This window comes from Montipora foliosa, chromosome 12 (assembly GCF_036669935.1).
Source record: "Montipora foliosa isolate CH-2021 chromosome 12, ASM3666993v2, whole genome shotgun sequence".
Taxonomy (NCBI): domain Eukaryota; kingdom Metazoa; phylum Cnidaria; class Anthozoa; order Scleractinia; family Acroporidae; genus Montipora; species Montipora foliosa.
In genome coordinates, this window is record NC_090880.1 from 38,090,750 (window position 1) to 38,117,421 (window position 26,672).

The following is a 26,672-nucleotide window of genomic DNA, read 5'->3' on the forward strand; positions in this document are numbered from 1 at the left end:
CACGATAACGAGCTCCGTATTCTGGTTATCCGCAGGAAAAAAATATACAAAAAACAAACATTAATACCGACTAGCAAAAACATATCAAAAGTCGGCCAGCAGTGAAAATTATAAAGGAGGGTTTACCTTCCCATTCGTCTTTGACAATATCCCTCATGTTCAAGTTAATGGTGACGTCGGCTCTTACTCGGGAGGGGCGCGTCTCGCCAATGTTTGGTTTTGATACCTGGAGGTATAAGCAGAAAAAAAATGACATGAATTAGACCGAACACAGAACAGAGCACTAACAGTGTGCTTCATATTCCCGCTATAAAAGGAACAGACAAATGATAATTGAAAAGACGTAAGTGCTATATTGAAAATAAATCACCAGTAAGTGAAGGGAGAAGCCCTTGACCACGAGCGAAGGACGGTGCCTACTGTTGTTATTGCGCATACGTTCTGCGCATCTCGAGATACTCGGATTTCCTATGGGTGGTGTTAATTAATACAGGGATATTTTTGCGCGGTTTAAAACTATGTGGAGAAAGCAGAGCAAGTGCTCTTGGAATCCAAAAAGAAAATTGGGGGTAACCACGCATTTTTCAGAGATAATTTAGCCTCAATTTGGAAAAGAACGCCATACATACTTTTGTAATTTAAAGCTTTTTACAAATATCGTCGATTAATTATCTTTGAAAAATGCGTGGTTACCCCCAATTTTCTTTTTGGATTTCAATAACACTTGTTAAGATCTGCTTTTCCCGCATATTCAGTGAATCGCGCAAAAATACCGTTGAATTAGTAGGGACCGTCCTTAACTTCGTTAAATTTTTGCTTCGGCGTGTTCCAAGACGGAAATATTACAGAGACTAATAGAGAGACTTTAGCATCCAACCTATCACAAGCTTTTGGAATTAAGTTGGTTACCCCTCGGGATTGCGAGTGGTAATTTGTGCACGAATTATTAATTCGAAGCAAATGGTCACTCGTTCTTACCTCAATAACGCTGAAGTTGAGTATTTTCTGCCAAAAACAATACGTTCCAAAAGTTAAAATAGATTGAAAAAACAACAGCAGATTGAAATTAAGTATACACTCGGGCACCAAACTGCCATATCTTAAAATTTCTGTGACACAACCGAAAAGAAAAAAAAAAACAATACCACGCGCTCAAATTCTGTTGTGATGTCTACATACACCCCATACTTAGTCGAAAGGAAACCCATTTCATGATAAACAGAAGAATATCGTGCTACTCACATGCGGCAATGTCCAAAATATTGATTGTTCATATTTCTTCTTACAGGTGAAATGGGTGGTCAATCTCGTCGTCAGGGTCTCTCTTCTCTGCCTTCTTTGTCGTTCTCCTCAATGACGAAGGAGGCAGAAAAGTGAGACCCTGGGAACGAAGTTGATATGTGGCATGTGCCCGGAAAGCACTATTTGCAAGGTTACCGCCTGCAAGCATTTCTGTTGTATGTTATTGAAAAAGCACAAAGCTCAAGATATCCCGACCTATCACTTCCGGTGAGCATAATTTTACAGTGGCTTCGACTATACCATGAAGAAGCATCAATTTCGTCAGACAGATGCCTAATAATGAGAAAATCAGATCTTCCAAACCCTTACCGTGCCCATCCTTGCCCATCCAGTAAACTCTGTCTGTCCTACTTCATTTTGCCTAAAAAGACGAAACAAATGAGCATGTTCAGATCGCTGAATATGAAATATTTCAATCTAAGACTCCTCACCTCTTAAAATGATACTGCACCCAAAAATAGGCTCCTTGGCAGCCTCTCTTTTGATCGTGCATACAAGCAATTGGCAAACTAAAATGATCCCATCTGGTTTCAAAATCACCTACCATGGTCTCATTCTGGCTATGACATCCTCCATGTCTTGACGAATCTCGTCTGTTGACCAAATGCAAACAAAAGCGAGACATTAAACGTGTTTGGTGCAAGTTGAGAAGTTTTAAATCAACAGACCGTATATACAACACTATAGTTACTGCTAGGGCTAACCACAAGAGACACAAAGACCCAAGTCAGCCAATCAGATAGAAATTCACGAATGTACAGCCGGCGCTAAGTGGAGGAAAACGTTTGCAAGCGCTTGCTTCTGAATGTCTAAAAGCCCACCGCGAGTCCATTAAGCCCAACACTCTAAAATCAATCGCACAATTATATACTTTTAAAACTTTATTAAAAGGTTCTCCAAACAAAAGGTATTTTTCTTACATGTGGACTCCAGTCTGAAGAGGTTTAAGTTTCTCAAAAGATAATCATGAAGTGTCAAGAACTGCAAATTCAGCTTTGGTAGAGCAAGTGTGTCTATTGAGAGGAAAACAAGACCATCAAAAGTCGTCGTGAACAGTCCAATTACCTGAAATAATTAACTGTAAGTTTGGCACCAGTTCAGGAGCACTTTAATCTTTTTCCGATGCCAGAATGAGTCTAGAAATGTACCTGCCGTAATAAGCTGTACGCATAATTCTGACATCCAACACAAAGTGTTAAAGAATAGGTAAAGGTTAGTATTATTTGAGCTTAGGGAAAATGCAGCCGTTGAAACGTACTTGAGGAGCGGTATTTGGGAGACAAGAATGATGTTGAAGTTGGGGAGAAGAGCGAGAGGACACTTCATGACGCTTATTAAAATCTGTGTGCATCTAATTAGGGGCATGCAATCAAGACAAATTCTCTTCATTTCATTAACCGAGCAAAAGAAATATCTAGAGGTACCTTCTGAAGAATAATATTCAGTAGGAACAACGTTTTCATCCCACAAAATCTGCAAAAGGAACACATGACTTACATGTGAGGGAGTCAAGTAAACGGAAACGACACTGTGCAAGATTTGAAGTGTCAAAAAAGAGGTGTCATAATAAACAACTATTGAATAAGGCTGAGTATGGTACCAAGAAGAATTATTATGCAGGTTGATATCTGAATAATTAATACTTCAAATCAGTGCAACTATTGGTGTTCAAAGGTGTAATGACCTGCGGAAAATTACCTGGCAACTGGCAAAAGGACAACTGAAAAATGAGTCAGGTTCAAATCCTGCCTAGGACTGTCCTTTCGCGTGTTGCCAAGCAACCAATTTATCATCATTTCCACGAGTGCATTAATTACACCTTCAAACTCCTCCAAAACACCAATGGAGGAATCTTTCTTTATATTTTTTGCCTCATTAGCAGAAGCCCATCATTTTCTAATCTATCAGACAAAAAAACAGTACTGACTAATGAGCTACCTCTGAGACTTTGAGCGCAATTTACCACATAATCTCTGGGTAATGACACTTTCAAAAATTCGAAATTTTACAAAGAGTGTGTCACTCATTAGCGCTTTCGTCACCCAAGAATTTATCAGGTTTTGATGGCTAATAAATAGCTTGTTATCAAAGGCAAAAGGCTTAAAATTGGAAATTTGTGAATAGTAGTATGATATTTTTTGTCAGCAAACTCGTATGTTAATGAGACAAAATTTAAACAATAAGATTCGCCTATACCAGTAGCTGCATTTGAAATCTGACGTGCATGACTTTGTTGAGCCCGCAGACCAGCGGGGCACATAGTCTGCAGCTCAATGGGTACATCATCGGACCAGTGTTATGAAGGTCGTAGGTTTTAATATCCTGGCAAGTACTTTGATTTTTTAGTTGTCCTTTCACTTGTTGCCAAGCACCTAGTGCAGGTTATCATCATTAATATCTCGTTTTTAAAGCTCTGTTTAATGTTGGTGGTCAGTTAGGGAGTATTTGAGTCCATACCTGTTCTGTAGGATAAAGAGGCATTTCATTGATGGCATCAATTTGTGATAAGCGACGCTCATGCCGTGAAACCTGCAAAGAATGACGAAAGCAAAAATAATTTGTTCTGGTACAGGAGTTTTTCCTTGATGCGCTATTTCGCAGTCAGGATGAAACCAAAGTTTTGAAACTATTTTATGATTTGTAACATTCAAGACTGTACTTTGACATGAAACCATTTTATTGACATAAAGGAATGAAGAAAGAAGGAAGCACTCCACTAAAAAGGATGCCCAACGTCAACTATATGTGAAGAAAGAACAAGGAATCCGGAAATATCTTACCAACATCTCTAGAAGAAATTCTCTGTTACTTTCCACATCAGCATCATCCAGGGACGGCAACAACTTTAAATATGCTGCAACCTCGTGAAGAGTTTTATTGCTATAAATGAAATAAAGATGTGTTAAAGAATGAAGCTTCTTTTACAGTTACTTCCTTTTGTTTTTAGTTTTCACTTCTGTCTAGTGCTGCCATTACTCAGTTTTTCAATTTACCTAACCTGAAATTATGAACATCTTTCGCCTATTTAAAATAAAACGTCACGAAAGGACTCAAACGATTAAATACAAGAGACACCAAACCCTCACTGCGTTGGATTTCTTGGCTTCTTCAGTTTCTAAATGCATAAGGAGCAAGGATGGCACAGTCGGTTAGTGCGCGGTCTTGGTGCAAGAGGTCCTGAGTTTGATTCCCGGATGTCGCATCCTTGTTTCAACTTCTTTCCTTTCCGTGTAACAAAGTAGATTTAAATACCCGTAAAACGCAGCACTGATGGAGAGGGGGGAGTAAAATGAGCGCACTGTCAACCTCAGGTTTGTCAGTTTAATTACTGCTACGAGTTATCGACGTTAAATATGGTTGCTTCACTTTACTTTTACATACGTATACTTACGACAGAGATCCAAAATGATGCAGCAGAGCTTCCCTCGTGTCTATGCTGGCAATGTTGCTCATAGCAAAGTCATGAAGTTCAGGAAAATACTTGAAAACTGCTCGCTAACAACAGAATGAGAGATGAAATTTGATCATGAACGTGGCAGACGTTGAACGCCCACGGGGTTCTAGAGGACAGAAAAAATATGTTTCTTTGCGCCAGAAAAAAGCAACTTATCTACAGGATTGCAAGCAACGAGATGGTCGATCAGTTTTGATAAATATCACAGATAAGCTTGTTAGGTCATCAGTCACGTACATGTAAATATTTACAATAATAGAGTTAAAGGGGCTATGTCACACAAAATGATGAATGAGTAGAATGAAACATTGCAATAACCACTTAAAACTGTTGAGCAACATAAAAGAAGTGCAGCAAAAGGAAAGAGAAGAATGGATGGACACAAATGAACAAGAATGAAACCGATTGCATTTGTGTAATTTTGAAAATAGTCGATGAGACGTTTTTCAAGTTTATGTATGGCAAATCGCCTGGATAAAGGTCATTTTTGCTCAGAACAGTCTTGTTTGTGATGTAATGATATTTATCAGTAAAGGAATTCCACATTACCATTCTCGCATTTTAAACTTGTGAACTAAAGATCTCCCCTAAACACCCTAAAATAATGTGACATAGTTCCTGTTTTTATTGTGCAATCATTCTTGGGTCTTGCAAGACTCTTACAATGGCAGTGGTTTCAATAACAATGTTATTCTTTCATACTCCACTAGATGATAACAACTAATCTTTGTCGTAGGCTTCATATCATTGACAGAGAAACAGAGTGACGAGTAAATGAATGTGTTCTATCTTTGCACATTCTGTAAGTATTTGTGATGGAGAGAGAAAGAAACTATGAAAGTTAGAATGCGCTGATATGAAACGACTTTCTAGTCCCCTAACAGCTAAGATTAAAATGGTGCTAAGAGAGCCACAAGCCAGCTACGTATCGCATTTCACCAGTGGCTTGCAGCAAATTTGCCAAAGGTAACTTGATACAAGCTTAAAACGCTCTAGCCTGCAACTTAGGGGCCACTGGAAAGTTGCCAAACTTACCTGCAGAGAGGCCATTTTGCTGTAATGTATGTCAACCATCTCATGGTCTGTGAGAGCCATGCCTAAAACCATAAATAAGTTAAGAGAACTTACCAGGTACAGAGCATTAATTTTTTGTCCTTTTGTATGCATGTGGTTGCCATAGTAACTTTATTGACTCAACAAAGTACATGTACAATTTGGAATAAAATTGTATTGCTCTTGTTCACTCAGAAACAAGTAATCTTGTTGAGAGTACTGCAATAATTTAATTTTGTTTCCAGTAATATCACCTCTACATGAACATGTATCATCTATAGATGTTACCTCACCTGTGACGTCATTGATTTCAAAACCAGTGTAGAATTTCAACATATCTAGTAACTGTAAAACAACACAGAGAAAATAGAATAATATCAAAATGATTGGATATTAAGAATTAAAATGAGTGATATCAAAGAATGACATTTCGACAGCTCTATGCCATCATTGTCAAATTCACGTACATAGATGTAATTATAAGCAGATTTTGGAAACTCATTATACAGTATGTGTGAGCATTGCTTATGAATATTAAATATCCCATTAAGATTTTACTCGCCAATGGTGGAGCAGTTCAGGAGCCAATTGCTGCTTTTTGCAAGGTTTAGTTCTTGGAATAAAAAAATGCTCAATGATAACTGGGCTTGCCTGTTTGAAAGGCGATTAACCTAAGGTGGCTCAAACCAGTTTCAAGTCATAAAAGAAACATTCGTATTAGAAGGAATGACACTACAACACTGTATCACTCAACAGCAAGGTTATGGTACCATATCAAACACCAATTATTGCTGAAAAGGATTCATGTACATGTAGATAATGTCATCAAGATGCCATCAAAAACTGTCCACTAACATGTTCATGAAAACAATGTTGACAATTCTCCTCCAAGCATAAGACAGAACTACAGTATTTTCCATCACTGACCTGCTTAAATAGCCTTCCTTCTGTCTCCCTCTTTGCCAAATCTGACAGAAGGCACTTCACCTGTAAGTGCAATAAGAAAAAAATCACTTGAGAATTGGCATCCATCTTGGATACGTTGTTTTTTTTTTAACACAAAAGTGCACTCTACTTGCTTTGGATGATTATTAGCAGAATTTGTAACACACACTTGACCTGAACTTAAATTAACCCAGTGAGTCCTGGGATTGAGACAAACAATAGGCCATTTCCGAGTTCATGTCTGCCTCCTCTTCAAAGCGAGTCTAAGTGCGAAGTCTTTCTTATGAAAATTAGTTTTCATTCATATGGAAAGTAGAACTAATTACCATCACAAAAACTTCGCACTTAAACTCGCTTTGAAGAGGAGGCAGACATGAACTCGGAAATGGCCTATTCTTCTCTTCTTGTCAACTGGGGGTATCCTTGGGGGACTGAGGTGTGAATGAGAGAACCATTCATTTCCCATTGAGTGCTGGGAGGGAAACTTAACAAATTTTACTCTGTCTAATGCCAGACGATTTTAATCGTCAACTGAGAACAACCTGGGGTGCCATGAGAAGTGAATGGGTTATGTATCTTACAAACTGTGCTTCAGAGGCAAAAAAATACATTTTTTTTTTTATTGAAAGGTTATACACATATACAGTACACACAAGTAGCAGGAGTGAGTTTTTTTCGGATTTTGGTTCCTTTGGAAATCCTCTCCCAATGCAAAGGATAACTCTATATGAAAATTGTTGAAACATTATTAGGTATCTCACACAATATCTATCAAAACACTTTTAATGACTAATAATTTACTTACCACTACATGATGGTCGTCGACTAATGTATTAAAGAACCTCCTTGTTGGTAACAAGGCCTAAAGGACCAAAAGATACAAATTTCACTCTGATCTCATGAATAACAGCTGCATGGCTTGTGCAAAATCACACAAGGTACATGTACGTGATTTTTAAAAGTCTCTCTTGCTTCAGTTTTTCCTTTGCCGATCCAGGTGCATGTAAATTGCTTTACCCATAGCGGACATATTTTGTCCTTTCCAACAAGAAATTCCACCAGTAATCATTGGGTCACAACTGAGTCTGTAAGGGGAAATTGACTGCATGAGATTAGGTTCCAGACTATATTGCATTGCAAAAAGCCTCTCATAGTATTTTATTCTGTGTGGGACAGCAAACCACTGCTAATGTCATTGTGTAAACGAAAGATGCATGGCTTGTTAGAGGTTAAAAGAAATTGTGATCGTGACAATTGCCCAAGAAGATAAAACATAAAATAATTGTCTCTCTTTGGAGATAAAATTTGAAATAATTAATATTTTACCTCCAAGTCAACAAGCAGTTCCAAGAATCTCTCACAGTAATGCACTCTGTCCTTGTCTACAGACCCTAAAAGTAATAATAGTACAGACTGAAAAAGTTGAATTAATTAATTTAACAGATGTACATGTAGACATTGATGATTACTTATTCCTTCTTCAGAATGAATTTCTTGCGCACATAAATTATTTACTCAAAATGGGTCTCTTTACCGTAAATGACAATGTCAATGGCGTTGAGAATGCCATTTAAACAATAGAGGACGTTTCTGTGTTTCCATAGCCTCATCTAAACACTCAAGGGAGTTGGGGCAATTCTCCCAACTCCCCCTCATGTTTAGACGAGGCTATGGAAACACTGAAAAAAGTCCTCTATTGCTTTTATAAAATATTTCAAAGATAATTCAACAAATGAAGGAAAATGCTGGGTCTTTTTACTTCTTGATTGAAACAGATTTTCTTGACACACACTCATACAGTGTATTTTCTACATGTATGTACCAACCAATCAAAACATGTTTCCATACTCCCATCTAAACACAGCGGTTGGCCTATGAGAGTGCGCATACATGTACTATCCTAATTATTTCATAAAAAATGATAAGCTTACCAGTTTGCGAAATAGAATCTAAGACTAAAAGAAACTTTTCAACAAGTCTGGACAGGTATTTCCTTTCTTTCTCTTGTCTATAAAAACAATGCAGATGTGTGATGTGTGAGAAAGAACGACAATTTATACATTGTTGCACAAACAATGTTTCCCGAGATGTTTCTTGTGGAACAAAAAGAAGAACATGTTTCCAAGGATACAAAAATTAATGTCCTCTGAGACGTTTATGAGCGCTTTTGCTTTTTTTGGTTCAAGCCAGTTTTGCTTCTGCAACCATTATTGTATTAATTTGCAAGAAAACCTTCCAGGAAAAAAAGGTTTTTCCAAGAGTGTTCCTTGTTTGCAGGGGAATTGGTGTGACCCAGTTAATGCACTCACAATGTCATATTGTACATGGCTGTACAATCTCTTAAGGGCTTCTCTCTAACTTAATTAATACTCACATTGCTTTAACTTGATCTTCTGCCTTTGCTTCCTTTCTTTTGATATGATTCCAATATTTTCTATACTTTGGCACATTCTTCAGCTCCTGTTCTAAACGTTCCTTCAAAAGACAAAATAATGATTGCAAGTACGATAACATTATTTTTATTTTAGCAATGTGCCAGTTGTTACATTGAAAGAGATACACGTGTAGCCAAATCCAGTGAAAAGATTAATTGATAAAGGAAAGAAGAAAATATGACTGAAGCTGATTGAACAATACAAATGTAATTACTGTAAGTCTAAAACCATACTTAAGAACCTTTGCAATAAAAAAGTAGCAAGCAAAAAATGTTAACATTATGTATGTATTTAATTTTTAAAAATTAAGAGACTTTGCAAAATGGGAAAAAAAACCTACTGGAAGAAGACAAATCCACATTGGTAATGACACAAGGTGTTGCAGTTGCTCCCTTATGAGATCCATTTCCTAAAAGAAAAATGGTTCCAGTTCCAAAATTCCATTCAATTTAAATTTCTGTAACAAGTACATTGTAAAGTTGTATGTAATGTCAATCCACTTGAGCATTTTAAATTGTGAAAAAGACACTAGTGGAAATTAAGTGGAGTGGATCGATTCACTTTCTTTGACATTAGCAGTTCTGTCAGCCTCCAAGGATGCTGTCAAGGTCATATATGAACAGTATAGTGGCAGCCAAAGGCGCCATAGTATACTTTTGGTTCAACCTTGTTGAGCTGCGCCATTGCATACTCGCGATGGCGATCAGCGTAACACTTATTCTTATTCTTACATGTACTATAACAATAATAATTATTGATCCAATAACAGTCCACATACCAGACTATTAAAACAATGAATTAAAAACACCAGGATGATGGACTGTTCTCTGATTGAGATGGTCTGAAAAAAAAAGAGATTATTGTTCTATTCTCAGTACTCAAAATGATGGTGATAATAATGAAAACAGTCATCAATCATTAACTTCATGTACCTCTTCATCTGACAAACTTAATTCCATAATGCGCTGAAAAAAACCATGGAAATGTTGCGGGTTTTGCTTGAATGTCTAAACAAAGAAGAAAATAATAGTGCACAAGGTTTCAACTTCAGCCACTGTAGCAGCTTGGGAAAAGGGGTCACATCCTGCAACAGTCTGCTAACTGTTGCATCCACATAATGACTGACCATAGGAAAAAAACAAAATTGACTGAAATTAATATGTACGATCTTCGCTTATATGTAAGATTACGTAAGGTTCAAAGACAATAAATATTTTAAAAAAATGATGGCTACCTCCCAAGGAGGAACTCCTTCTCTAAATTTCTCATTCACCATCACTATAATGGACATTAAATGATCCGCGGTGGCCTGTAAGAATAGAATGAAAATGATAACTTAATGCATGATGAAAATTCAATAAGCCATTTTTCAGTTGTTTGCTCAGTAACCGAGCCTATGAATGGCTGCAAGGCTGCCGGTGACCTTGTATGGATACAGACCTCACTGCTTTTATCATTTAAATTGTGTCACTGTAATTCTAATTAGTTTACATTAACATTAGAAAGGCACAACGGTTTGTATCAAAGCAGTGTCACCGGCAGCCTCGCTTCCATTCTTAGGCCAGGTACATGTAACTTAGCTACAACTGTAAAATGGTCTATTAATCCCAAAATAATAACTCTTTTTGAGAAGCATTTCCCTAGGATTTTTTCCACTAAATTTTAGCTTAGAAGGGCAATATCTATTGGGCTTTCTTAAATCACCGTTTTGTAAAAACACTCTTTGGGAATAAATAAACTACTTATTAAGTTTCAGTTCATACTTTGCAATTATATGTTGTTTTTTATGGTTGAGATTGGGACAGGTCAATTGCTTGTATTTTCAACTTGACACAAGAAAATTCTTGAGCTTAATAAAATGTGTTCATTTATGCACAAATAATTATTATTATTATTAGGTCTAACCATTATAGATATCGAAACTTGATCGGACAATTTTCAATTTCCATTGGGCAAGGATTACAGTAATGTACTGAATGTACATTGTAAAAAAGACAGTTTGAACAAAACAAACACACCTTGCTGGGTTCAAAGTTAATCCACAAATAATTCTCAAGGTACTGACTGTAAAGAAACAGATAATTAAGAAAGCAATAATTAAGTAGAAAAATACAATAATATTACATGAGAGTCAAATTCAACAGAAACACGACATTTAGGTCACATACATATGAACCCCTTTAGGTCCTGATCAAGTGATAATGATTTACCGGTAGTAATCTAATAATTTATCACTAATAAATAAATTAGTAGTTAATTAGTGGCCATTTTGTTATTTTAAGAAACTGCAAGCTACTTAATTAATCTAATACCATACACCACTCACTATCAAGCATACATATTGCAATATTACAAATAGACCAGACACATATCCTGTTCTCAATGTATCTATAATAATAGAAAGATTTAATAATAATAATAATAATAATAATAATAATAATAATAATAATAAGCTGATTTACATGTATAAATCACCTGTATCCAATTAGACCAACGGAGCTACATGTATTTACATGGCAAAGTATGGTTATAATATAGATGTATACCTGTACATATGTATAGATATATACATGTATTATTAAGAATTTACTCGACCACAACAATAATTACTGTACATCCACTCAAAAACTACAGTACATCCTCTTTAACAATTTCCTCCCTAAATTAGCTAGTTCTGGACTTATAAGTCTGTCTAAGGCCAGGTGATTTCAATTGGCAATGGGGAACCCACTAAGGACCAAACGTGTAAAGCGAAATATTAAAACTTATTAGGAGAAATACAACTTTGAAACACACCTGAACTCTAGGAGCATGATACGCTTTACAGCAAACCTCATAACAAGGAAAAAAATGAAATCAAAATGGTGTTGTGATTTATGGCTCCTTAAATAGTGCCAACAAACAATAAGTTTATTGATTTGGGGATGAAGAGAATAACAAAAACCATTCAACAAGTGTTTCAAGCTACATTTGCATGTACAGCCCCGGGGACAACTTGTTGGCACATTTTTAACTTTCTTGTCCAAATCTAAACAAAACTTCGCTTATATCATCATCACCATTATCATCATTAATTTTATTTATTTATTTATTTATTTATTTCGTATTAGTTTGAATATTTGTACTCCACCTTCCTCCCAAAACAATCTTGATGCATGACTGCCACTGGGTTTCCAAACAACATTGTGTTGCATGGAGGAAGGGAACGAGGTATTGCTGTAATTACATGTACAGTATGCACAAAAAATTATAGTGTAGTTAAACAAACCCTACTTGCATCCTTTCAGCTCCTTTCTGTAAATATCATCAATAATCTGTACAGAAAAGAAAACATTACTGTCAAAGCACAATGTCAGAGACCAGGAGTACAATGCAGATTAAGGATAAAATCACACCATGGAATTCTAATGCTGACATTAGCCCAAGGTCGCCATTAGCAAAGGGTATGCATCGTTTTAACAGCAGACATTTTATTCCTTAGTCTGATCATTAGCCCTGGTCTGCAGTCCAAATTTTACAGTGGCCAATTAATACCATGTTATTCTAATGTTCTAAAAAGAAAATGATAATTATAACGACTGAGAAGTTATATAAGAAGACTTCACTTTGGAGCTTAAACTTCAGCCTTCCTCCTGGAAGTGAGACTAACAGCAGATGGTCCTTGTCAGTCGTCACGGGGGACAGTTCAGGCATCCATGCGTTTTAGCCTTTATTGTTATTATACTGTATGCAGGAGAATGGGGTTGGGATGGCTTCAAAAAAACTGATTAATTTTTTCCTCAGAGATGTTTTTCAAACATAACTTTGATCTTTGGAAGAAGAAACAATTCATTTACCGCTGTAGGAACATTATTGTACAAAGTAAATGACATTTTTATCAAGTTTTGTTGCTCAAACTTGCACTTACATGTATTTCATTTAAGTTCATTTAAGAACATTTTCTCATTAGAGCTAAGTAGAGCTTCTGTCGGAACTGTAATAGTTTCACGTACAATAACTTTCCGGTCCCAGTTGTTCAAACGATGAATAGAGCTATCCACCGGATAAACACTAGCAAAACCAATTGAGTTATCCAAGGCAGTGGATGGTGATTTATCCGGCGGATAGCGCTATCCATCGTTTGAACAACTGGGGCCTGGTGGGCTTCCCTACTCTCTTTAATTCTATACGAGACCCCCTGCATCTTCAGGTATTTTACTAGACAAAGCTAATCAATGATTGTGTGGTACCTGTGGTTTATATGCTTTCTTGCCTTCCCCAGGAGCCCAATATTGGTTTGCAAGCTACAGGTATAAAGAAGGACAAAACATGAGACACCCAGACAAGGCTCCTAGAAACAGGGTCGCATTAAAACAGGTTTAATTACCATGATGGCAATCTCAACCTTTTCCTTAATCACCCATAATCATACAGATTTTAGTCCTAACCTACCACAAGACAGTAACTTTTTTTTAAACTTGATAACAAGAAACCCCTCAGGTGTAAAAGGGTTAGGCCAAAAGCCAACTACTAAAGTGTCAAGGGTTAAGTTTCAAGGATGGCCTGCCCATGAGTAAACATTTCTATTTAACCCTTTCAGCCCCGATAGTGCCAAATGGCACTTATAGATTTTACTCTGTCTAACGCCAGACGATTTTACTCGTCAATGGGGAACCCCTCGGGGCTTAAAGGGTTAAGCTAACAGCATCAAAAAACTATGTCCCCGTTTAACCCTTTCAGCCCCGATAGTGCCAAATGGCACTTATAGATTTTACTCTGTCTAACGCCAGACGATTTTACTCGTCAATGGGGAACCCCTCGGGGCTTAAAGGGTTAAGCTAACAGCATCAAAAAACTATGTCCCCGTTTAACCCTTTCAGCCCCGATAGTGCCAAATGGCACTTATAGATTTTACTCTGTCTAACGCCAGACGATTTTACTCGTCAATGGGGAACCCCTCGGGGCTTAAAGGGTTAATAATATACGTTGTTGGTCAATTCCGGTCTCAGGTAGAAGCTGTTTTTACCTACCATGGCATGGTAATGCCCGCTTTATTGGTGATCCTCATTTTAGCCAGGTTGAATATGCACTCTACCCAGTTTAAGCAGCTATCAACCCACCCCACCCCCCCCCCCAAAAAAAAAAGACTGAAAACACCTATACCTTTCCTCAAGCCCTGTCTTGCGCATTTCAACACATCTTCTTTATGTTAACATACCTGTCAACCCCCACAGTACAAAAATCTGGAGACATCTAAAAATCTTTTCATTGTAAGAATGTCATTTTCGACAATATCTGAATACTCTCCGAAAATCACCCGAAGCCCTTCTGAATGTTCCCTACGTTTCTTGGCTAGAACAGCAATTGATATTGTTCCCATAACCGTGTTAACTTTCTACCATGTATTGTGCAATTTGATTGGCTGATTTCTGACCAAATACAGTACTTCTTAAATATAGCCTACGTATATCAATTTGATTGCTCTGTTTTACGTTTTCCGACCTAGAACAGCTCAAATGAGGACACTAGCATCCAGTTCTTGTTTTATTTTCCTTTTTGACATCTTGAAGATGACGAAATTAATGAACAAATGTTGAAAAAGGCCACAGTACGTATTTCCCGAGAGATTAAGTGCTCTAACCGGGAGACTAGGAGATTTGATGAAAAGTTTGGAGACTCCCGGGAAAACCGGGAGAGTTGGCAGGTATGCATTACTGTTCTTTATACATGTATCTATTATCTTACCTGTTCCTATATTCATACTTACATTATGTGGTCAAGGAAGTGCAATCAAAGTATTTACCACCTGCCTACTTTGTGGATAATAAGGGTTACTGTGTACATTATGATGATAACTGTCTCGCTAATCGCTGTCGCAACTGCAGAAATGACGCAGCTCGACAGGGTCGAAACTGAAAGTGCCTGCTGATATTGTAAGCTGGCTATCATTAATTTTATTACCGTTGCAGCGGCAGATCAAATTTGCAGGTCGAAGGTCGAAGGTCGCAGGTCGCAGGTTGCAGGTCATTGTTTCACCTAAACAGAAAGTATCCTAAAACTTTTCTTAGGCCTAATTAGGCCTAAGGTTAGCTTTTAAGAATGTTTAGGATACTTTCTGTATTGGTGAAACAATGACCTGCAACCCACGACCTGCAAATTAGACCCGCCGCCATTGCAGTTTGTATTGTATGCAAGCCTATGTCAACGTCACTTAAAAGCTGTCTTGCTTTTGGTCAGGGCAGCATTAGCTTAGAGCTATGTGACCCAGCATTCTTCCATCTACCCAGTCCACTCCGTCTCCTCTGATTACGCTGGCTGGGGAATATTCAGTGACAATATATACTGAGCATTTGAGGACAAGTAGCGATGCATATCCCAGTTTTCAATAGTTCAGTCAACTTCATGAAATAATTTTAAACTTATTGTTACCAGTTATGAATACAGGTCTGTACCGGTTTGTAATCCGATCGATTCCAGAGATCGATTTGAGCTAGTCACTAGCAATAATTACTAGTGGTTTGTACTGGTACGTTGCTTATCTACTTGCACTTCATGAAGTACAGTCACAAAAATATGTTATACACCTGAGTTATGCGATCTGAACTGATCTGCTCCACCGTGGGAACCGCACCTCTGTCGCTTGTCGCCTTTCTGTTCATGTTTTTACGTCAAAGGTAAATAAAAATATCGTCCACCAAGGTTTGTTTTCAAATGCTGACAGAGCAGCGACTACCATACGTCGAACGTTCGTAGGCTTGATATCGTTAAATTGGTCAAGCTGATTCAATGCACCAAAATCTTTTGTGCGCCAAAATCTTGTAGATCACGGTTTCAAGTTTGTGTATAGCCAAGCGCCAACAAATCGGGTGAACTATTTGGATATCATCGTCTTCCACATGGCGTTAGGAAGCAAGATGCAACACTATAATAAGGGATACATAAGGTACTTATTCTTTTATTTGGAACTCCGCTGACCAATTCCCACACCCAAACCACACGTGGCATTTCATTCACCACTAGTGCTCTCAATAGCCATACAAAGTAGAATGTAGCCTTAAATTGCCTATCACCTCAACACACTTTTCTACTTTATTTATTCTCCGAAATCGTCCCAAATAAATCGTATTCTTTTTAGAACCTTTTGATTGAAATTTGAAAGACGGGAAAAGACGGGAAAAGCGGTCATACTTTCATCAATAACCGAGCAATAAACGGGAATGGGTTCGATACCGGGGTGACGTCACAATTTATATCTGCATCGCTGTTTTGAAAGAACTACAGTCTGTGACGTTAGCCCCGTATCGAGCCCATTCCCTTTCATTGCTCGGTAACAGATCAAAGTCTGACCACTTTTCCCGTCTTTCAAAACCAAAAAAAGTGAAATTTCAATCAAAAGGTTCTAAAAACAACAGGATATATTTGGGACGATTACGGAGAAAAAATAAGGTAGAAAAAGCGTGTTGAGGTGATAGTCCTAAACACAAACAACGCACCAAAACAGCCCATAGGCACAAAACCCTAAACAGCTATACACAACGCTACGTAGCCCTAATTAAACACCCATTCCATAGCACTACACAGCCCTTGATAGACAGTCCCACAGTCCAAAACTAACGAACTAAAAAATACAAATACACGTTTCTTTCCTTAATTTAGTCCTTTCACGGGAGCACGTGATCCCAGCAAATTAACCCTGCGCCGAACTGTGCAGCTTCATAGCTCATTTGGTGGAGCTTTACCCCGGCATCCCATATGTCATGGGTCGAATCCCGTTTCTTTAGGTCAGTTAATGAGAGAACTGCTTAAAGGATCACTTCAATCTTTCATGTATAACCCGCACTTCAAAATACACATTTCTTTCCATACTACAAAACACTACACTTCACCGTGGCAACGTGAAAAAATAGACGACTGTAACTGCCTACCAAGAATTCTTGGTTTTCGCATGAAGTCATTGCCGCCATGAGTCCCCCAAACAATGAAACGGCGGCCATATTGGAGTCCCGATCCAATCCTACGGGAATTGAACTGTATTGTTATGCAGACCCTTTGTTTTGTTTTCCTTGAAAAGCACCTGTTGATCATGTGAGTGAACCCCAAGAATTGGTTGCAAGGTATGGAGTCTCGAAACTTTATGGTGTACAGCTAGGAAAGGTCGTTTTTTACCACGGTGAACTGGTCTTCTCCATCAGGAAATTTTTGCCCAAATTAAAGCGAACTGCGCTACAGCGTCTACCCAAAGGAAACTGACATTTCCGATAAATCCGATATTTCGGCAAAACGTCTCGCCGGCTTTGGGCTAGCCTAGAGAGTTTCACAAACATTTTCGAAGTGAAAGCACTGTTTCAATCGATTCTGGAGTGCATTCTTGAGAACATAAACATTCCTTATTTCTGTCCTTGTATGTTCAAAAGGATGCGTGACCATTTCAATGACGAGACTGTAGTATCACTTCGCTATTTCTTTTCTTGCGGAAACAAGTTTAAAGCTCATGCAGCCTTTCAGAATAAAGGGATCGCAGTTTTAGAAAGTTCGTATAGATGGACTGGTTGTGAAACTATGGAAACTACAAAAGGGAAAAAACCGGGAAGTGACATCGCGCTTCATGTTAACTTAAGCATGAACATAGTTTTGAATAAATTGATTCGCCCTATGTAAAAGAATCCAAGGTGATCCTCGGATTCTATATCCCAGCATCCCGAATGCCAAGTGGTAACCGAATTCCAAACACACTGGTTCTGCCGAAATGGATCCTGGATTCAATTAGATTTGTATGGCGCATATTCCATAAAATGTTTATATGCGCTGTTTACATTACGTAGTTAAAAAATTACATAAAATAATTAACAAAAAATAGATGATTATTATTGACTATTTATAAGCCTGAGTAAACAGCTAGGTTTTTAAATGTTTCTTAAATATGTGCATCGAAATCTACAGATTCTAGATTGCGCACAATCGATTCCGGATTGCATGCCCTGAATTCCGGATTCCAAAGCCTCACGTTTACCGAATTCCTTCACATCGGGCGAAATTAATCGAAACTTTTGATTGGCTGTGCGGTCTATGCATAATTGGAGGCCGACAAAGCGAACAAAACCATAAAACAAAGGAACTTGTCGAGTTTCTTAACCACGTATTCACTATGGAGTGATGCATAAAGGCGCGAAACAGGCTTTTAGAATGACAATGAAAACAAAAAAAACTAATTTATTCTAACGTAACCTTGCCCTTTCACACAAGCACAATTCAACGTGAGGATATTTCAAATTTTTCAACGAACATCTGCCGTACTTGCTTTTGCTGTGAAAAAGAGATGCCATTTCCTATGAAACTTGATTTCAAATCTTTAAAAGTCATGTGCCAAGCTTCTTCCTGAACTTTGTCAAGAATTCCAGACGATTTCTGAAGTCAACTCTTGGAGTGGCATGTTTCAAGCTTAATCTAAATGGATTCAATGAAAAATGACAGAGAAAGTTGCATTGAGTACACCAGTGGTTGTTTGTCAGTCGACTTGAGCTGGTTCAGCAAAGCGCTACAATATTAAAGCGAGACGAGACTAAGGCAATGTCTAAAAGCGAAAACACTTCGGAATCCTCATGGTTTTCAATGGCTTGTCAGTATGGACTTCTAATTGATAAAATGGTGAGTGAAGCCTTATTTATGCTTGTTAGAATGCATGAAAAAGTACACGGAGTTAATTCTTAATAGGTTTTTAGTGCCGCACAATATTCAATGATTTACGCAGCAGAAACTTCACATCTTCGTCTTCCTCATCAGATATTTTTACCATCCAGCTCACGGAGTAACTAAGTACCAATGTTTGCCTTCAAAGGAAGTTAAAAAAGCCAATTCATACTGTACACACGGATATCACGGAAGACTTGAATTTCTGTCCATGGAGTTTCAACATAGTTATTGCGTAAAATGCCTCCCTTCCATTACAAGGGGTTTTTGGTTCCAAACATCAATGATTTTGTCGGCTCCTGATTTTAATTTCTTTATTTAAAATAAAACCGATAAGATCATCGACCTATGCCAGTAACATCTTCCAAGGTGGGCGTATGGAAAAGTGAGGAATGGAACGGAACGGAACGGACGGAATGGAATGGAATGGAATCCAGAAAAAAACAGAAACTCAAAATCTCTTCAGTTACAATAGTCCATTAAGAAAACAGTGAGAAAAAACACTGTAGTTTTCCCTATAACCGTGAAATGTGATTAGAAGTGGACAATTACTGATCAAATATAGCCCCAGGAAAACCATGTGTACTCATTGGGATAAAAAGATGTAATGTTCTGTAACTGTAATCTTTCATTTTTGAATATGCACCTTGTTTGGTTCAGTAAACTGAACAAAAATATAGGTCCCTTTAATCTGGTGGTATTTATAAATAAAAATTTCTAAACAAAATCCTTAATGGCTGAGTGGAGACCATGATATCCACTCCATCAAGGGCATAGAAAACACAAGAAAACAGCTCAATATTATACTGATTCCTTAGGGTAAGCGAAGCACAGTCTTCCCCAGCGTCCAAACACGTGATAAAAACATTGATGGTGTAATTGCCCCTTAAGTATACTGAACTTTAGCTACTCCAGAGTGATCTGTCATTCGATGACCCCAGAATTGGAACAAAACTTCTCCAGTTCACTTTACTGTCTGCCCACTCGCATGTGTTCAAAGAAGGAGCAAGGAATAACAGCATTTTGCATAGAAACAAACAAAGACAGTTTTATCTTTATTTCGCATTTATGCACTAAGTCCATTCCCATGTTATTAAAAATAAAGCTAAACTAGACTTGCCTCTAACTCTATGCCAAATTTGTAGTTCTTTTCACTAAAAATATATTTAGAGAATATTTTGACCAGTCTGAGGAGCGCAAAAGCCTAGTCAAAATCAACAAAATCAAATTAACTGTTGGATCAATGCAACAAGGAGAGCAATAGGTAAGTCAACAGATAAGTCATGGCTCAGTGACAGTTTGCCCCTTATAATATGACATAAACTGAGGAAAAACTGCCAAAGCTAGGAGAGCATTAGGTGACTAATGTTCCAGTGGCTTGTTCTTGGAGCTATCAAATAGACATCTGATGCACAGAGTTTGCAGTTGAAGTTGCACATTAAAGTCAGTGGGAAAGCAACACCTCTCTTCATGCCGCCTGTTTCCTAAAACAAATATTGAATAAGGAAGGATGGCCAAAAGATGCCACTAATGGGACCCCAAGCTGGGTGGAGAGTTTCGCGCGCTCCACTTGGTGCTTGTTCCACACTCGTGTTTCCCGAGACCCACATAGCCGTGATGATCAACCAATCCCAGGTCATGCCCAATACAATCTAATGGGTCATTGCACACAGGTACAGTTGTCAACTTTGTTGAACACAGGCTGAATACAGTTCAGCAGCTTACTGTATCGTGACTGATAAGATGTTACAGGAACCATAACCGGGTCGCTGTCTGAGAGTTCATGGCTGGTGTCAGAGGACCGTCTGTGTTCAAGCTGGGGTCACTTAGATCTAGTTTCATTTGCAATGCTACTAAACAATATTAAAATGCCTGCTAACATACAATGGTCTTGACATTCCCAAGCCAAGGAGGTGTTGCTTTGCAGTGGAGTGTAAAAAAGGAGTGTCATTTTCCCTGATTATAAAGCACTGGGCTAATGTTGACAATATGGGAATCAAACCCAGCACACTGGTGACAGGCAAGAGTTTCACAAATTCTGCTGTTCCTGCAAATTTTATTGAAAGATGGGGTTGGTTTTAAAAACAACAAAATTTGAGCATTTTACCAGTTTGCTGTGATATTACAAGCGACTGCTACTAGTGACACAGTGTCAATGTGCATGGACTCTGCTAATGATCACAGCCTGGTGATAACTGCATCTGTTGTTGAAACCTGACCCAGCAAAAATGGACAATACAGTACATAATCTGATCATCACAGACTGGAACGTACCACCCACTCATATAGGCATCAAAACTCACAGCAACGTTTATCTGCAAAACATGCAAAGTGTGTGTACATCAATAGCTGAATCAATTATGGAAAGAAAGACTCTTTGAGCCAGTCAACAGCTCTCCCCACTGTAGTGTATAATAAATGTATACCTTATTGCTTTGTAGTTAAAACCACTTTCATTCTTAGAACAGATAACAGTTTTGCAAGCATGTTACTAAAGTTTTCTGTAATATCGGAACTTGCTGCTGCTATAGTCACATAGAACGTTTAATAATATGTAATTCTTCAAAATAGGTTACCTTGGTCATAATTAAACCTGTCCATGAATGCTCACAGTAAAAATTGCCAACATTATGTGGTCATCTCAGAATTGGCCACATTCATATTCTCACTGTTGCACTGAAAAACGAGCACGAAGGAGAGGCTGAAGTGAGAGAACTTTTCAGATGTACATGTAAATTATTTCCTCTGCATGAGACTTCATTGCATGTTTGTTCCAGTCCAACCATAAGAATATAAATAAGCTCTATTGAATGAGAGCAAAAACATCTTGGCTGTTCTTAAATTTGTTTTGGGATGCACTAAGTGTTAAGAACACAGTCATGTTAATAGCAAGAACATTACACTTATACCTTTGTACATATCTGTAGAGAATTCTAATTAAAAAGCACCGGGCTAATGTTGACAATATGGGAATCAAACCCAGCACATTGGTGGAAGGCAAGAGTTTCACAAACTCAATTACCATTCCTGCAAATTTATTGAAAGATGGGTTTGCATGGTTTTAAAAACAACAAAATTTGAGCATTTTACCAGTTTGCTGTGATATTACAAGCGACTGCTACTAGTGACACAGTGTCAATGTGCATGGACTCTGCTAATGATCACAGCCTGGTGATAACTGCATCTGTTGTTGAAACCTGACCCAGCAAAAATTGACCATACATGAGTACGTAATCTGATCATCACAGATTGCAATGTACCACCCACTCATGAAGGCATCACAAATCACAGCAAAGTTTGTCTTCAAAATATGCAAAGTGTGATGAACCAATTCCCTTATCATCTAACTGGTCATTGCACAGGTGCTCGTACAGTCACCTTTGCTGAATACAGGATAACCAGTCAGTTGAGCTGCGTTCTCTATTGTGACTGTTAGGATGTTACAGGGACGATAGTCGGGTCGCTGTCTGCCCGTACGAAAATATCAGACTTTACGGTAGACTAATTACCGGTTTTGATTGGCACTTTACTCTGAGCAATTTGAAGGTTCAAATTTTGCAACTTACTTACAGTTAAGTGCAGTGGTATGCCTCAAACTGTAATTACTTTGTACACCTTCTTTGTAGTCGTTTTGGAATTATTGATTGAACTAAACTATTTTGGAAGGCCCTTCAAAATGCATTTGAAATGATTAATCTCTTGGAAGAAAGTTTACGTCAGGTTCCATTATTGGCAAAGGGAGATGTTGTATTAAATGGACTTTCACCACATATTTTCGCAGAAAACCAGTTGTGCTTAATGCTAAGAAATCGTGGTGTTGAATTGAAATTTATTTATTTACTGATTAAGTATGAAAACATAGATGGTGGAATCAACAATAGGACAGAGGTACCCCACGAGGTTAACCACCAATTTCAAACCCTTTACAGTCCTAAATTATATTCTTGTGAGTTTTGTTTTAGGTCCATAAAGGCATATTTGAGACATCATGAACAGTTTTCAATTGACTTCACAGAACTTGCGATAATTTAACAACCTGTCTCTTCCACCTTTCCTTTGCAGAAAGAAGACAGTGTGGAAAGAGGGAACAAGTCATTTATTTAGAGGGTGGAGAGGCTGGTAAAAAGAGGAAGAACATGATTGAGCTTATTACAAATTTTTAATTTATCTTAGCAGATACTAAAACAGTGGATAGCGTTTAAGGTGTGCGCTGATTGGCAACTCAAACTCCAGATATCCTTTGCTATTCACCTCCGAGCAATTCGCGTGGAATTTGCAGCTGAAAATGTTGTAATCTTTGCAGAAAATAAATCAGTTAAAACTATCTTTTTTGTGCTATATTATCTCACTGTTTTAGTACAATGTTTATACTAAAACAACTATTCACCTCCGTTTTGGTGGTAAATATCCGCCACTAGCCACCTCCACTTCACAGAACTTGCCATGATTTAACAACCTGATTGTTTCTTCTGCCTTTCCTTTGCAGAAAGAAGATGCTGTGGAAAGAGTGGGACAAGTCATTTATTTAGAGGGTGGGGAGGCTGGTAAAAAGAGGAAGAACGTCATTGCGCTTATTAAAAAACGGACAGGACACAACCGTTTCTATGGCTGTCTGGATGGATAGGGTCGGATAAGCTTAAGAAGCGGCACTTGTCATTGAGAAGTGCTTCGACAATTTTCAGATAAAAGAAAAACGAACGAAAAGAAACTTCATTTATTAAAGCGTCTTGTCATTCTAGCGCTGGAGCACTAATTGGGGACACTGAAACTGATATTGACAATTAAACATTTGATACAACTTGTACGTCAAGAATATTCCACACGTATTTTATAAGTGCTCCATGCCGCTTCAGAAGCTCCCATTCTGGCATCATAAAGCTGGAATGGTGGGTAGAGGAAAGCCTTTGAAAGAAAACAAGGGCGAGAGATGATTTCACACTATCAGGTACGCAAACCGTGGTTCGTGGAGAACCACCCTGAGCCCTGAGCGTTAAAAGATGAGGTCATCTCTCTTACCGTTCTGAAGATATTCCAAGTCCTATTAATGACGTTTAAGTAAGTTTTCCTTCAAAAGTAATGCAGTCAGCTAAGTTTTTCATTAACAGGACTTGACGGCTCAACACTTATAAAAAATACTTCCCATAAAATACCCGTAACGAACTTACGCTCACGTTAATCTAGAATTACCCACAATCCCTTGCACCAACACTTCAATTCTTATAGAAAATGAGCAGACACGGTTCTCAAAACATTTTCCCAAAACAGCTAAACTATCCTAGATTTGCGCTATGCAAAAAACCGCATGAAAAAAGACCTATTAGCGGAGAAATAACAATTTTCGCAAAAGTGTCGAAAATGGCCATTTTTGCCAAAACAGCAAAGGGGGGACCAAGGGAAATTTTTCAAAAATGGCCGATTTTTTGGTTCAACTTCGGAAGGCTAAAAAACTAGCAAATACAAGTCGCCTGATGGCCTAATTAGTATGGATTGAAAGCTAAACTATCCTAGATTTGCGCTATGCAAAAAACCGCATGAAAAAAGACCTATTAGCGGAGAAATAACAATTTTCGCAAAAGTGTCGAAAATGGCCATTTTTGCCAAAACAGCAAAGGGGGGACCAAGGGAAATTTTTCAAAAATGGCCGATTTTTTGGTTCAACTTCGGAAGGCTAAAAAACTAGCAAATACAAGTCGCCTGATGGCCTAATTAGTATGGATTGAAAGCTAAACTATCCTAGATTTGCGCTATGCAAAAAACCGCATGAAAAAAGACCTATTAGCGGAGAAATAACAATTTTCGCAAAAGTGTCGAAAATGGCCATTTTTGCCAAAACAGCAAAGGGGGGACCAAGGGAAATTTTTCAAAAATGGCCGATTTTTTGGTTCAACTTCGGAAGGCTAAAAAACTAGCAAATACAAGTCGCCTGATGGCCTAATTAGTATGGATTGAAAGCTAAACTATCCTAGATTTGCGCTATGCAAAAAACCGCATGAAAAAAGACCTATTAGCGGAGAAATAACAATTTTCGCAAAAGTGTCGAAAATGGCCATTTTTGCCAAAACAGCAAAGGGGGGACCAAGGGAAATTTTTCAAAAATGGCCGATTTTTTGGTTCAACTTCGGAAGGCTAAAAAACTAGCAAATACAAGTCGCCTGATGGCCTAATTAGTATGGATTGAAAGCTAAACTATCCTAGATTTGCGCTATGCAAAAAACCGCATGAAAAAAGACCTATTAGCGGAGAAATAACAATTTTCGCAAAAGTGTCGAAAATGGCCATTTTTGCCAAAACAGCAAAGGGGGGACCAAGGGAAATTTTTCAAAAATGGCCGATTTTTTGGTTCAACTTCGGAAGGCTAAAAAACTAGCAAATACAAGTCGCCTGATGGCCTAATTAGTATGGATTGAAAGCTAAACTATCCTAGATTTGCGCTATGCAAAAAACCGCATGAAAAAAGACCTATTAGCGGAGAAATAACAATTTTCGCAAAAGTGTCGAAAATGGCCATTTTTGCCAAAACAGCAAAGGGGGGACCAAGGGAAATTTTTCAAAAATGGCCGATTTTTTGGTTCAACTTCGGAAGGCTAAAAAACTAGCAAATACAAGTCGCCTGATGGCCTAATTAGTATGGATTGAAAGCTAAACTATCCTAGATTTGCGCTCTGCAAAAAACCGCATGAAAAAAGACCTATTAGCGGAGAAATAACAATTTTCGCAAAAGTGTCGAAAATGGCCATTTTTGCCAAAACAGCAAAGGGGGGACCAAGGGAAATTTTTCAAAAATGGCCGATTTTTTGGTTCAACTTCGGAAGGCTAAAAAACTAGCAAATACAAGTCGCCTGATGGCCTAATTAGTATGGATTGAAAGCTAAACTATCCTAGATTTGCGCTATGCAAAAAACCGCATGAAAAAAGACCTATTAGCGGAGAAATAACAATTTTCGCAAAAGTGTCGAAAATGGCCATTTTTGCCAAAACAGCAAAGGGGGGACCAAGGGAAATTTTTCAAAAATGGCCGATTTTTTGGTTCAACTTCGGAAGGCTAAAAAACTAGCAAATACAAGTCGCCTGATGGCCTAATTAGTATGGATTGAAAGCTAAACTATCCTAGATTTGCGCTATGCAAAAAACCGCATGAAAAAAGACCTATTAGCGGAGAAATAACAATTTTCGCAAAAGTGTCGAAAATGGCCATTTTTGCCAAAACAGCAAAGGGGGGACCAAGGGAAATTTTTCAAAAATGGCCGATTTTTTGGTTCAACTTCGGAAGGCTAAAAAACTAGCAAATACAAGTCGCCTGATGGCCTAATTAGTATGGATTGAAAGCTAAACTATCCTAGATTTGCGCTATGCAAAAAACCGCATGAAAAAAGACCTATTAGCGGAGAAATAACAATTTTCGCAAAAGTGTCGAAAATGGCCATTTTTGCCAAAACAGCAAAGGGGGGACCAAGGGAAATTTTTCAAAAATGGCCGATTTTTTGGTTCAACTTCGGAAGGCTAAAAAACTAGCAAATACAAGTCGCCTGATGGCCTAATTAGTATGGATTGAAAGCTAAACTATCCTAGATTTGCGCTCTGCAAAAAACCGCATGAAAAAAGACCTATTAGCGGAGAAATAACAATTTTCGCAAAAGTGTCGAAAATGGCCATTTTTGCCAAAACAGCAAAGGGGGGACCAAGGGAAATTTTTCAAAAATGGCCGATTTTTTGGTTCAACTTCGGAAGGCTAAAAAACTAGCAAATACAAGTCGCCTGATGGCCTAATTAGTATGGATTGAAAGCTAAACTATCCTAGATTTGCGCTATGCAAAAAA

General features: G+C 38.0%; 1 protein-coding gene across 1 annotated transcript in view; it reads right to left on the minus strand.

Moving 5' to 3' along the window:
• Window positions 1–16,076, minus strand: part of LOC137979485 (RNA helicase aquarius-like) — a 37,605-nt gene extending 21,529 nt beyond the window's left edge. The window contains exons 1-25 of the mRNA XM_068826741.1: window positions 15,753–16,076; window positions 13,419–13,472; window positions 12,463–12,503; window positions 11,986–12,021; window positions 11,208–11,253; window positions 10,424–10,498; window positions 10,122–10,196; window positions 9,968–10,030; window positions 9,530–9,598; window positions 9,129–9,229; window positions 8,686–8,762; window positions 8,081–8,145; window positions 7,560–7,616; window positions 6,737–6,796; window positions 6,103–6,154; window positions 5,792–5,853; window positions 4,694–4,797; window positions 4,083–4,182; window positions 3,760–3,831; window positions 2,727–2,775; window positions 2,223–2,315; window positions 1,847–1,895; window positions 1,612–1,663; window positions 979–1,005; window positions 127–226 (exon numbers count right to left, since the gene is read on the minus strand). Coding sequence (XP_068682842.1) covers window positions 127–226; window positions 979–1,005; window positions 1,612–1,663; window positions 1,847–1,895; window positions 2,223–2,315; window positions 2,727–2,775; window positions 3,760–3,831; window positions 4,083–4,182; window positions 4,694–4,797; window positions 5,792–5,853; window positions 6,103–6,154; window positions 6,737–6,796; window positions 7,560–7,616; window positions 8,081–8,145; window positions 8,686–8,762; window positions 9,129–9,229; window positions 9,530–9,598; window positions 9,968–10,030; window positions 10,122–10,196; window positions 10,424–10,498; window positions 11,208–11,253; window positions 11,986–12,021; window positions 12,463–12,503; window positions 13,419–13,472; window positions 15,753–15,827 — 1,654 coding nt within the window. The 5' untranslated portion in view covers window positions 15,828–16,076. The remainder of the gene's footprint in view (window positions 1–126; window positions 227–978; window positions 1,006–1,611; window positions 1,664–1,846; window positions 1,896–2,222; window positions 2,316–2,726; window positions 2,776–3,759; window positions 3,832–4,082; window positions 4,183–4,693; window positions 4,798–5,791; window positions 5,854–6,102; window positions 6,155–6,736; window positions 6,797–7,559; window positions 7,617–8,080; window positions 8,146–8,685; window positions 8,763–9,128; window positions 9,230–9,529; window positions 9,599–9,967; window positions 10,031–10,121; window positions 10,197–10,423; window positions 10,499–11,207; window positions 11,254–11,985; window positions 12,022–12,462; window positions 12,504–13,418; window positions 13,473–15,752) is intronic.
• Between the last annotated feature and the right edge of the window lie 10,596 nt (window positions 16,077–26,672).